The 14,319-nt window shown below is 35.3% G+C and overlaps 1 protein-coding gene across 1 annotated transcript; it reads left to right on the forward strand.

The window, feature by feature from the left end:
* Window positions 1-1,138: 1,138 nt before the first annotated feature.
* LOC106432352 lies at window positions 1,139-2,251 on the forward strand. The gene has a single exon (XM_013873187.2). It carries the CDS (start codon window positions 1,139-1,141, stop codon window positions 2,249-2,251), a length of 1,113 nt encoding a protein of 370 aa, XP_013728641.2.
* Window positions 2,252-14,319: the final 12,068 nt, after the last annotated feature.

The following is a 14,319-nucleotide window of genomic DNA, read 5'->3' on the forward strand; positions in this document are numbered from 1 at the left end:
TTTGGGCTTTTAAAAGATATAGCAAGGTTGTACCATGGTTTGTTATGGGCAATGCAAGAACCTCTTAATCTATCGAACATGGAATATTAAGATTCGAAGAGAGCACTAGAAACATTATGACTCTAAAGCTTTTACTCAGAGTAACAATTATATTTGACAAAGAAATAAGATTTTTTATTAAATTAATATTTTAAATAAAATACTTCTAGTACTCCTTTATATTTTTTAACCTTTTTCATAAGAATGCAACTTTGACTGTTCCCAAGATCATGGTTGTGTACAAAGAAATTATCCATAAAAAAAAAATCCAGTGTGTAACCTTTTTTACCAGTATAGGTAATCTAACCACACAATGATTGTCTAATGACATGTGAGTTTTAGATTTATAAGCAATTTAAGTTCCAAGGCCCTTCACAATACTCGATCGTGTGGCGACACAAATATGCGCCTCTTACTTACAATTCATTTGAATACCGGAAAGATGATATATCTGTGGATTACACTTTTCTTTGGAAATTAATTTGAGCCCCTCGATAAGTTCGGGATACTGTAGATTAAAAAATTATGTAATAGTTTACATTCGTACAAATCTTCTACTATATAACTATTCTATATAAGAAAATATTATTTATTTGTATTATTCAAAAACTGAAATGCTATTATTGTACATTAAAATAAAGAAAAAATCCATTCAACCATACTTTATACATAAAGATATCACCAATTGTCAACCTCACAATTTTAATTTAATTTAGTAAAATTGTAATATATAATAATATATGAGGTGTTTTTATTTTTGCTTCAGAAGTCAGAAATGATTTAGGGTTTTCCATAAAAGAAAGAATTATAAAAAGAAAATTATTCAAAAAAAAAGTTGGAATACATGGTTTAGAGATGAATGATGAATCATCCATGATGATCCAAGGGTCATGATCTATCAGTTAAAGGAAGCCTTGATACTCTTTCTATCAGAAGGTATATGACTTTAAATCTCATTAATAAGAGATATGACTGAGGAAGTATATTATAGAAAAAAAAGATTGCAACTCTTGACCAATTTGACTGAAAAAACATCTATTTAAACTTGGTCTAGAACAAAGATCATTTCTCCACCACCATAAAAAATCTAAGAAATATCATGGCTTATTCTTCTCCTCTTTTTGCTTCTCCGTTTTTCTCAACCGATTCTTCTTTATTTGAAGTGGAGGTAACTCAAGACGAGTTCCATTCTTTCCACAAAATCGACAGAGACTTGTTCACCCGCCTCGTCTTTGTTCTAAAACGAGACATGAACCAATCGTCTCAAGTGATTGCGTTTCTCCTCGTGGTCGAGCAACTTGGCTTCGCACGCAACTTGGTCGGGTATCTTGTCTCATCACAAGACATGTTAATCGACGCGGTTGCCAACGAAGTCGGTGTGTGTCTTAGTATCTTATACAACCAAGAATACTCAAGCTTTGTCCTCCTTAACCACAACAACAATGATGAGGTGGTTATACCTTTTCTCAAAGGTCTAACTGACAGTAATCTCACTCTCAGTTACATCAACCAGTACCGCGAAACTATTCTCGTTGGAGTGACAAAGAATTTGAACGATGTCTGCAACCGAGCTTTCGATGATATATACGAGAAGGGCTACAAGGAGCAGTTGTTGGCGTTAGAGAGGGCGAAAGTGATTGAGGAGATGAAGAAGATCCGGTTGGGTGCTCCACAACAAACCCCTACTAGGTTTAGTGTTCAACGCCAAACCCCTAGCTGGTGGAATGTTCAACAACAGATCCCTCGTAGGTCGAGTGTTCAACAACGAACCTGTATTAGGTCGAGTGTTCGACGATCAACCCCTATAAAGGTGAGTGCTCCACAAGAATGGGTTCCTGCTCCAGCTGTTGAAGAAAAAGCAAAGGTGGCCGTGATGGAGACAGAGGGGGCGGACAACAAGGAGGACAAGGAAGAGGTGACGCCGGCGGATGATAGGACGGTGTTTCTGACGTTTTCCAAAGGATATCCAATTTCTGAATCGGAGGTTAGGGTTCACTTCACGAGGAAGTTTGGAGAAGTGATAGAAGCCATAGTGATGCAAGAAGTGCAAGAGAATGAGCAGCCCTTGTTTGCGAGGATGGTGTTGAAGATGGAATATGCGTCGAAGATTGAAGAGATTGTGACTCCAATGAACAAAAACAAGTTCACTATTGATGGAAAACATGTTTGCGTTCGCAAGTTCTTTCCTGCCCCCTCCACCTCGCATGTTTGACCGTCTTCTTGAGTTTTATAAGTTGTGTTTTTTCTTCTGAAAAAAAAATGGTGTTTGTTCTTTATTACTACATTGTAATTCATTAAAGTGGCAAGATGGATTACCTATTTTCTAATATATCTTTCGTTTTGAATGTGATTTTTTTTCTATTGGATAATACAATTTTAAAACCTGAAGTGCAGCACCGAAGGAGCAAAAGACCTTTTTCCTCGGTTGTAAAGATTCAAAATAAATATTTAAATTAAATGAATGATATAGTGATATAGAATTAGAATACTTATAATTAAATTAGAATCTTAACATTAATGACATTTATAAATTTGGTAAAAAATACCACAATATCAGTTTTTTTTAAGTTTACAAAATGAAACTTTTGCTGGACCAAAGTTTAAAATTAATTACGATAAAATTATATGTAAGGTAACAAACGGCTCTCATAAAATTATCATTATCAAACACAATTTAGGTTGTACTTATTTCATGGTACAATACTGCTTTTTTTTTAATGAAAATAAATTTCAACATGTAGAAAAAGAGATACATACTAACATGAATAAACAACATAACCAAACAAACAAATAGTAGCCATTGGAATTATCTTGCAAGGTATTCATTCATTATTAGTGGAAGGTTTCGGATTTTGAAATGTAAAATGCATGATATGATTCGGCGTATGTAGTTCGTACAGAAGAATAATAAATCAAAGATTGATTAGACGGTTACCAAATATGGTACTCACGATCAAATCTTGATCTTAACATTCATATAAGAAAAGAATAAACCAAAGCTTTTAGATGGTACTACGAAGACAATACTACTTCTGTAGGAAAAAATAACCGCTGAACTCTAATTAAATGCCACCATTATGTCTTGTTGCCAAGATAAAAGCATGAATTATGTTTCTTCTTTACCCAAGAATTTTGATGAATCATATCACTCCGTTCTTGTATTTCAACATGTACAAACCAATTAACCCTAGTTAAAACCCCTTACCAATCCTTAAGTTTTAGTTTCAGCTATGACAATTTGACTTTTGATACAATAGGCTACAAATGTTTGGTACAACTTGCAATAGTGTTTGAAGCATGTTTGTGAAATGTGTCCAGAGTGCTCTTCTGCTGCATCTGTGGAGTGGACAGATACAAGAAAGAATTACCGCAATCGGTGGATATGTGGAAATAATGGAGAAAGGAGTCTGTGGGTTGAAGAGTGGAGGTAAAAGCTTGGGAACTCCAATGCTGCAACTAATTGCTATTATTTATGGAGAACATGTGGTAAAAGGATAGCTCCAGAAGCATATATGGAGGATAAACCGTCAATTCATCCTCTTAAAAGCAAGAAATATGCTCGTCTTCTACATACCATGATCAATCAACCAATGCTCATGGTATTGTGGTTACTCTCAAACACACCACATGAGTGATGATGATATTGCTTGGAATTGTCAAAGGTTGGGAATACCTATGATAATTCCACATCTGAATGATATTATGAGAGTTCAAAATCCTGATATTATGCTTATCATATAAATCATGAATGTAGATAAGTGTGTATATAAGGTAGGAAAAAAACTAAAAATATTCTCACTCTGTTGTGGTATCTGCTAAGGAGGGGAAGTGGTGGACTAGCCATCTTTTGAAATGATGAGGTCAAGATTCATTTTGGAAAACCCTTCTCTCTATTGTTCAAATATGTATGTAAAAGATGACAGAAATACCCTTTGACATGTATGTTGAAGTATTGTCAGGCTCATTGGCGAAAACTTATAAAGTTGCTGCTGTTCGAGTTTATCAGCACAAACCTCAATTAATATTTTGGGACTTCAATGAGATTAAAGGAAATTATGAGAAGGGGTTAGGAGTTATCGGCCGACACCCGTCTCAAGTTAACAAACTGACATGCTTTAATGGTGTTTCAAGAATTACACAAAACCCAAAAGTTTTCCTTATTTGAAGAGAAGCTTTGAATCGTGTTTTTACCAATATTATGTTTTCTTAAGCCACTTTTTAGGCGACCCCGAATTAAATTTTAGAGAGATTTGAAGAGAAAGATCAGCACTCATTCAGAGATTGATTTGAAACTTCAGAATTTCTATTTTATCTTAATACAATTTATCCAGATTTCATATGCGTTATTTGATCTTGTCTGAGTAATCACCCTGTTAGATATAGAGATTCCTAAGATTTATGATTAATTGGTAAGTTGGTAGAATTGCTACGGGTATCTATAAATTTCTTCGTAACTGACTGATATTAATGTTGAGTTCTAGAGTAATTAACTAGAATCCTGATTACATGATAATTGATAGATGCGACAGCATAGTGATTACCTGAAATTATCTTTGATGAGCTAAATAACTAATCGCAAAGAGATATATATGATTTAGGGATTTAGGGATTTAGTTAACTTATCATAGTTTTCTTAATGCTTTATTTAGTTTATAAATTCGCAAAGAGATTTGGAATTCTAGTATCTAGACATAGTTAGTGTCTGCAACGAGAGATGATTGATTTGATAATCGTAATCTGAGTACAAGAACCGTTCTTCATCAACCCATAACGCTCTATAACTTGCAATTCTGACTTATCTGTTTGAATTTCCCGAATCTAGCTTAGTCTTAAATTCAAGTATATTGTGTGAAACATAGTCTTTGTGGATTTGATTCCTAAGTGTTACATCGCACTCTGAAATTGAAGAGTAGTTCACTGGTAAATTTGAGCATATCAAAATTTGGTGTTGTTTCCGTAGAATCTAATCACCATTAGTCTAGGTGTTTTTGACTATATTTTTTTTTCCAGTTTACTTACTTTCTTTTCTTGTGTTTCAAGTGCATGCATCGCAATACTAGAAGCAACAAAGAGAAAGAGCTTTTGGCCCTGTTCAACAAGGAGCTGTCGAAGTTGGAACGTACGAACCGCACATACAAGAAAAGAGTATCGAGTGACACCCCTCAAGCATCAAACGACACAATTTGTGCAGAAGCATCAATCAACGCTACTCAATAATTGAATTAGACTATATCATTTTTATTGAAGTAAACTATGTATCATTTTAATAAATGATAAACTATGTATCATTTTAATAAATGATATCAACAAAAAACAATGAATACATCATTTTTTAATTAAATTAATGAATACATCATTTATATATAACTGATATAAATTCTTAGCATAGTATCATTTTTGGTAAAGTGATACAAAGTACGAAAAACATATCGTTTTATTGAATTGATGCAAAATAAATTAATAATAATATCACTTATTATAAATGATGCTAATTTATATTTATTTGTCTTATTTATAAATAAGTGATTTGAAATAGAATCACTTAATTATGTGATACAATTTAAGTGATTCAATTTACATCTTTATTTTTAGTGAATAGTTTTCCACTTGATTAACACAACAATATCTGAAATAAGAGTACATATTTTTTTCACTCAATATATATCGTGATATCAAATTACACTCCTAGTGTATCTAAATAAATAATATAAATTATTGATTCCAGACATAGATATCCTAATAAAATGTTTTCAATGCAAACATTTATTAATTTTCTGTCATTATATCTACGATTAACACTCTGAAATCTCTTACAAAGTGATTGAATGTAAACTCATGCTCTATTTTTTGCATATTTGATTACTAGAAAGCCTCCACAATATGTTATTTACGATCAAAGCTTGAATTTCCCGAATATAGCTTAGTCTTAAATTCAAGTATATTTTGTGAAACATAGAGTCTCTGTGGATTTGATCCCTAAGTGTTACATCGCACTCTAAAATTAAAGAGTTGATCACTGGTAAATTTGAGCATGTCAAATTTTGGTGTTGTTTCTGTGGACTCTAATCACCATTAGTCTAGGTGTTTTTGACTGTATTTTTCTTTTTAGTTTACTTACTTTTTTTTTGTGTGTCTCAAGTGCATGCATCGCAATACTAGAAGCAACAAGGAAAAAGAGCTTTTGGCCTTGTTCAACCAGGAGCTGTCGGAGTTGGAACGTACGAACCACACATACAAGAAAAGAATATCGAGTGACACCCCTCAAGCATCAAACAACACCATTTGTGCAGAAGCATCAATCAACACTACTCAAGAATTGATCGACACCCTACTTGAACGAGCAGAGATGGTTAATACGATTATTTTAATGGCTGATGCAGATGGAGTCCTACGAGACCATTATGGTCTTGCGCATATTGCGGCTAGGCATAGGATTGATGATGCTAGGAATGTGATGCATGCTGATATTTTTGTAGCTGAGAATGCTTGAAATTTTTTATAAGAGAACATGGTGAGATTAAAATAGGCCCTAACAGTTCTATTTGAATAGGTTTGTGATTCGCCCCTCCTACATTCTGGACGAACAACTTTGAGCTGAAACCGCTTATTACACGCTTGTGGGACAACATCTCTTTCGTAGTCTTCCCATGATAATCCCATTGACTATCTTAAGAAGTTAGAAGACTTGGTATCTAGCATCATGTGAAATGGAGTCTTTGAAGACTACATTTTCTGCAAACTCTTCTAGTACTCTCTATCTGGGTATCCAGCTTACTAGCTCAAGCAGTGCAGCCATCATCCTTGACCAAATAGAGGGACACTAAGATCGCGTTTATAAACAAAATCTTTAATGATGCGAGGTCTGAGATCTAAGGAATAAGATCTCCATGTTTTCTCAGGGGCATACTTAAGCATTCAAGACTTCTTGGATCAGATTCAGATCTTATTAAGGTGACTCTCCACACCATGTACTACTTATAGGTATCTTCATTAGAGACATTAATTGGAGGTATCTATGGCTCTCGATGATACGAGTGAAAGAAACTTTGAAACTAGAAGTCCAGAAGAAGCAATAAGGCTGATTGAGAACTTGATGTATAGCCATAGCACCAAGAATGCAAATCTGGATAAGATGAAGTTAGCTGAAGCGGATGGTACTCAGATTGATGAGGTGAAAGAGAAACTGGAAAATTTTCATAATCTTCTTGTGGCAAGAAGGAAGTTTATTTTGCTACAGAATTTGAGACCTTTGAACTCTGTGACGAGATTACTAAAGAGGATGTGAACTTCGTTACTGGAACTGGTTTTCAGGTTCATAGGTTTCGTAATCAACAAGGGAATATCAACTTCACTGAAAATGATCAGAGAGGTGGTTTCACAAGTAATCAGAAAGCTTCTAATTACACCTATAACTCTCAGTACCATAAGCCCTCTCAGGTAAACATCAGCTTCACAAGGAACTATGGATCCTCTACTTACCAGAATCCTTTTACAGTAACTCAGGAAAGCAAGATGGAAGGCATGCTGGAAAAAATCATGGACAGTCAGCAGCAACAAACAGTGGGAAGTTAGACACCACCCAAGAATTTTGTTAATGCTATTATGTTGGGAAGTGAAGAACAACAAGAAAATTTGGAGAAAAAACTGAAGAAAGAAGCTGGTTGCGTCAGCCCGACTGCAATGTCGATCGACACCAATCATCATTGTCGGTCGACACCCTCTCATGCTCGCAAATATTTGAGTTTTTTCATAACAAAATCGATCAAGAAATGCTTACTCGACCCTGAAGGGTTAACACTAAAGAAAACTGTCGATCAAAACTTATCTGGAATGAACACAGAGGCTTTAACAAAGGTTTGTGACGATCGACACCCTCTAATGTCGATCAACACCCATCTAGTGTCGATTGACACCCAGAGATAGAGTAGGCATCGGATTTTGTGACCGATCTGAATCCTATTGCGCTAAGGGTTAAGTCCATGGTGTAGTACATACCCATATATTTTAGATGGTCTATCAACGCAGAAGAATTTGTTGGTTTTCACAAACGAGTGAAGATAGTTCTCGAAGGTCTCTTTTGAAGATGCTTAGTTCTAATATCGCTTTAGTGGGTTCTTCAAGAATACCAGAGAATCCATGGAAGAGATTGAACTTTTGTTCAATGAGATTGTAAGTGCACCTAAAATGGTCGATAAATTGAAAAAGCTGTAAGATCCTGGGAAGTTTGCAATTCCCTGCACTATCTTATGGAATGAATCCCAAGATGCCTTATGTAATATAAGAGATGCACTTAGCAACACACCTAAGGTTATAGCTGAGAAACTTGGAGTTACCACAAAACCTTCTCAAAATGGGTTGGCTTTTCCATACCACTCTAGAAGAACTTCATGTGGCTTAGTCAATAACTTGGAAGTTATAGTCGGGAATTGTATTATCTGATTGCCTTTCACGTGATGGAAATGAAAAATGGACAACCATGTCTATTCTTTTTGGCAAGGTTTTCTAGTTACAAAAGAAGCAGTGTTTTACATGAAAAATAAACAAACCATCTCTTGCAAAGATTGATGAGTATGTCTCCTACAATCATGTCCCACCAAACAGAGGTACACAAGTATTTTCTTACACTGGGATAGCTGATGATCGTCTACATGCATTTGTCTCTTATGTAAACTGAAGTGAGGCAGAATCACATAAGTCTGGGAGAAAAAACAAGAAGACAGTGAAGAGCAAAAGGATCATGGGCGATCCTCGGTTGGCACTGGTTCTTAAGAGCTTCTCAGATTGTGTCATGGAGTACAAAGTGCACATTAAAGATTCTTATAGCTATTCATGAAAGATAGAGCAGCTTTCACATCATTGTTGAAAGACAAAGAAGAGGATTATGTGAAAAGTTTCATGGGAAGTGTGTTGAAGAGTAAGGTATTGGACGTTGGAAATTTTTTTAAAGAAAGTTACCGACCTCATATGGACTAAGTCTGGTCTCCAAAGTCGAGCTAATGAGTATAAACAATCGTTTGGTGGGAAGCAACTCGCTGGTAAGTTTACTGTTTACTTAAAAAAAAAGTACGTGTCGTAGAGTACCCAGTGTTGGTCGACACCCACCCACCCTTGGAGTAGTGATCGACACCCAACAGTGTTGATTGACACTCATCTCGACCATCAGATATTGATATACCATGGATTTGACCCATTTTTACCCATGGTATATAAGTATTTTACTATCTATATACTATATATTATATCCTATTAGGTATGTTTTCAGGTTTTGAAGTATCCTGGAGTAAACTGATGATTATGGAGCATTTAGGAGCTTATAAGAGATTTCAACCGAGCTGATCATCAGAGGTCAATACGAAGAAGAAACAATCGATCGATGCACATCCAGTGCCGTCAATCGATACAGAAGAGAAGCCTCGACGATTGAAGATTATGATCGATCGATGTACATCCTGTACCATCGCTCGATGTCGAGACGCGGAAGCACGACTTGGTTCCAGCCGACTTTAAACCCAAGACTTCACCGAATTACAAGATTACCCCTGACGAGTTTTTAACCTAATAATTATATACTTGCCTAAGTGTTAGGAGGCAAGAGAGCTTTTTGCCACCTTTGTATTCTTATTTTTAGCAGAGAGTTTTAGGAGAGAAGATCATAGAGAGATTTGTGATTGGAACTCCATTGATTCATCTATTCTATGCAGTTTTAATTTATATTCTGTGTCATGAATTGCTTAGCTATGTCTGAGTAGTTTACTTGTTAGATTCAGCGTTCAAATAGGTTAGAGAGATTAGCCCCACCTATAGATTGCTAAGTTGTGGTATTCATTGATTGATTGTTCTTAATGCTTGTTCTAAATTAGCTAACTAGAATATTGAACCTAGGAATCTGCATGAGTCAAGCATCCTTGACCATCCAATCTTGAACCTAATATGTCATACTAGACTATTGGAAAAAGGCTACCGCTGAACTAGAAAGCTAGTGAGCATTATCAACTTACGCCTAAGGCTTAACTAGAAGCATCGATCAATATTGTCTTCTGACAATCAATCGATATTTGTGAAAGGTGTATCGATCGATATCCCTATAGGACCATCGATCGACACTTTCTTATGATCAATAAACAACAGTTGAGATCTAAGATCTAGTTAGTTAACCAGTGAAACATTGCCATCGCTGATCACTGTGTTTAAGGGGTTGAGCTCTAATATATCATGCATGCAACTGATAGGCATATATAGGATTATAATCTCCAGCACCTGAATAGAAACCCTGCATCAATACCTTTCCAATAAGTTACACCCCCAAATCATTTTGTTAGTCGAGCAATAGACTTACTTAATTAGGATTGCTATTTACTTTAAAACCATAAAACAACAAACACTTAGAATTAATAATTTACGGGATTTAATAGGTTCCCTAGCTCCTTGTGGATTCGATCCCTAAGTACTACAATTGAACCTCTTATTTGAGAGAATATTTTACTCCTTAGGGTAATTTGAATGGTATCAATGATCGATAGACACTTGGTCGCATCGATCGATACCACGTCTACACCAGACGACGCGCAGCTGATACCAAACCACATGGAGTCAATGCCGGAGCAACTGAACGAGCTATCAGAATACGCCTACAGCAAGATAGGATGGTATCAGTTGAGCATTGAAGACATCCTAGAAAGGCTAAAGAACATCTCAAATGCAATACAAAAGATGGATGAGAGATGGACCAGAAATGATGAGGCCACAAGAAGTTTCATTGCAGCTTGGTCCAGAATGTGCAGAGATGATGTGGATGCTTATTTCCCAACAAATAGCTGTTTTTCCACCAAGAAGCCATATACCTCTAAAGTCAAGCTAAATGACTATAACAAAACGCTGAGTGGGAGGCAACCCACTATTAGATAATTTTAATTGATTTTCTTAGTTATTAGTATTTATTTTCGTTTTTATTCTTTCAGATTTATGTGAAAGATCCAAGTAGGATGATTACCAACATATCGACCGTGGACGAGACGTCGACATCGATCGATATTCACTCACACACGACGATCGATGCATACCTATGCACATCGATCGATTCCCATTCCAGTCAGGTTTATCTTCCTAATTTGTTACATTTGTACTTATGATTTATTTCCACCATAACTCTGGCTGTGTTACACTGGGACAATGTAATTTAAGTCTGGGGGTAGGTTTACTGATATGATTTATTTTGATTTTTATACAAATATTTTAATAAATTATGCTTAGCTATATGAAAGGGACTATGATTTTATTACTTGAATGTCTAACCACTCTTTAGCACCATTCTAGATCTACTGATTGCAGATAGTACTAAGATGCTAAAGTGGATCAACCTGTCAACTATACACACTTGCCTTGATTGTTTGAAGGAACCAAACCTGACCTCCAATACTAAACTTGACATAACCGCTTGTCTTGGGGCTTGGTATACATGGGATCGGATTCTTCAGACAAGTCTGGAAGGTAAAGCCTTATGTAGATTTATTTATCACAATTTTCTCTCTCTATTTCGACCCTAGAGTAGTTAGTTAGTTTATTTAAAAAAAATCCGAAATTTATTGCTTTATTAGGACTTAGGATTTAGTTAGGAGGAATTTGAACAGGACTTAGTGGCTACAACCATTAAGGCTTGCTTCATAAAGATTCCAAATAAAGAATTCGAACAGGACTTGGAGGCGGCAATCTTCAAGGCTCGCTTCACAAAGAATTCTTGGATATAGATCAAAAAGAAGTGAACAGGACTTGGTGGCAACCACCATTAAGTCTTGATTCATGGAAGCCTGTCCAATCTTGGTTACTGATCCTGCAATGGAAGCAGACTTTGACTCAAGAGAGAAATTAGAGAGAGAGAAATTAGGAACTAACTTTTACCTGCAGTTCCAGATACTTGTCTGAAAACCCTTGCATCATGTGATCGATACTCCCAAGGTAAAGCATGCACATTTACATTTATGCTAAGAAATGAGGTTAGTAGAGGGGAATGTCAGACATGATTTGCTGAGTTATAGACTAGTTGAATTTGGTTGCTAAGCTAGAATATTGCATAATGTGCTTTTGTGATTAGGACTTTAGATGTGGTTTGCAAAATTGTAGAGGTGATGATTTTCTATGTTTTATATCTATAAGTCACTGCTGTTTTCAAACCTCTTTCAGAGAGACTGCCTATTTGTTTTGCTTGAGGACAAGCAAAAGGGTAAGTCTGGGGGAGTTGATATACCATGGATTTGACCCATTTTTACCCATGGTATATAAGTATTTTACTATCTACATACTATATATTCTATCCTATCAGGTATGTTTTCAGGTTCAGAAGTATCTTGGAGTAAAGTGATGATTATGGAGCATTTAGAAGCTTAAAAGAGATTTCATCCAAGCTGACCATCAGAGGTCGATACGAAGAAGAAACAATCTATTGATGCACATCCAGTGCCGTCGATCGATACAGAAGATAAGCCTCGACGATTGAAGATTATGATCGATCGATGTACATCTTGTACCATCGCTCGATGTCGAGACGTGGAAGCACGACTTGGTTCCAGCCGACTTTAAATCCAAGACTTCACCAAATTACAAGATTACCCCTGACGAGTTTTTAACCTAATAGTTATATACTTGCCTAAGTGTTTGGAGGCAAGAGAGCTTTTGACCACCTTTGTATTCTTATTTTCAGCAGAGAGTTTTAGGAGAGAAGATCATAGAGAGATTTGTGATTGGAACTCCATTGATTCATCTATTCTATTCTATGCAGTTTTAATTTATATTTTGTGTCATGAATTGCTTAGCTATGTCTGAGTAGTTTACTTGTTAGATTCATGGTTCAAAAGGTTAGAGGGAATAGCCCCAACTAGAGATTGCTAAGCTGTTGTATTCATTGATTGATTGTTCTTAATGCTTGTTCTAGATTAGCTAACTAGAATATTGAACCTAGGAATCTGCATGAGTCAAACATCCTTGACCATCCAGTCCTGAACCTAATTTGTCATACTAGACTATTGGAAAAAGGCTACCGCTGAACTAGAAAGCTAATGAGCATTATCAACTTACGCCTAAGGCTTAACTAGAAGCATCGATCGATATTGTTTTATGACAATCGAATGATATTTGTGAAAGGTGTATCGATCGATATCCCTATAGGACCATCGATCGACACTTTCTTGTGATCAATAAACGACAGTTGAGATCTAAGATCTAGTTAGTTAACCAGTGAAACATTGCCATCGCTGATCACTGTGTTTAAGGGGTTGAGCTCTAATATATAATGCATGCAACTGATAGGCATCTATATGATTATAATCTCCAACACCTGAATAGAAATCCTGCATCTAATAACTTTCCAATAAGTTACACCCCCAAATCATCTTGTTAGTCGAGAAATAGACTTGCTCAATTAGGATTGCTATTTACTTTAAAACCATAAAACAACACACTTAGAATTAATAATTTACTAGATTTAATAGGTGCTCTAGTTCCTTGTAGATTCGATCCCTAAGTATTACAGTTGAACCTCTTATTTGAGAGAGTATTTCACTCTTTAGGATAATTTGAGTGGTATCAGATACGTACCTACTTTTTCTTTGTTTTTCTCGAATTTTCTTTGTTTCTTTGGTCAAACTTGGACTGCATACCACTAGAGACAATGTTGTTTAAGTCTAGGGGAGGTAGTGAATGACATTGTGTTCTATTTTCAGTGTTAGTTGAGTCGGCAAGAGTTAGTTCTGTAGTTTTATTGAATCAAAATACAGCCATTTGTGGACTATGAATTTTTTCTTGGAACTAACCACAACCTTACATTTTGCGGATAAATAACGTTTGCTAGAACTTGTTGATCCAAAACTAGGGTCACATATTCTGAGAAAGAGGTTTTCATTATTTTTTTGTATATTTTTTATATTTGTTTATATATACTTATATATGTAAACTTTAACTTTAACTTATATTTGTAAACCAGTTTTTTGTTTTTTTTTGGCTAATAAAAGCATTTAATTTGTTTTGGACTATAATTATTGAGTTAGAAAATATAATATGCTCAGTTTATTGAGTTTATAACTTATTGTAATATATATTTGGTAAATTAAACAAAATTCGTTGAAAAGATACGTCTGTCTGATTTAAATTTTAGGATCTTTTATAACTAAAATGAGTTAATTCATTATTTGGTCCATTTTTAAGTTTTAAACCAAATCATTATAATATACAGATAAAAAGTAAAACCGACATTTCATCAATTTTTACGGATAAATGAATAGTTTCATTCGT

Source organism: Brassica napus, chromosome A5 (assembly GCF_020379485.1).
Source record: "Brassica napus cultivar Da-Ae chromosome A5, Da-Ae, whole genome shotgun sequence".
Classification (NCBI taxonomy): Eukaryota; Viridiplantae; Streptophyta; class Magnoliopsida; order Brassicales; family Brassicaceae; genus Brassica; species Brassica napus.

Bases quoted from the DNA above. Each gene is read 5' to 3' on its own strand.
- LOC106432352 (XM_013873187.2), top strand. From the start codon at position 1,139: ATGGCTTATTCTTCTCCTCTTTTTGCTTCTCCGTTTTTCTCAACCGAT.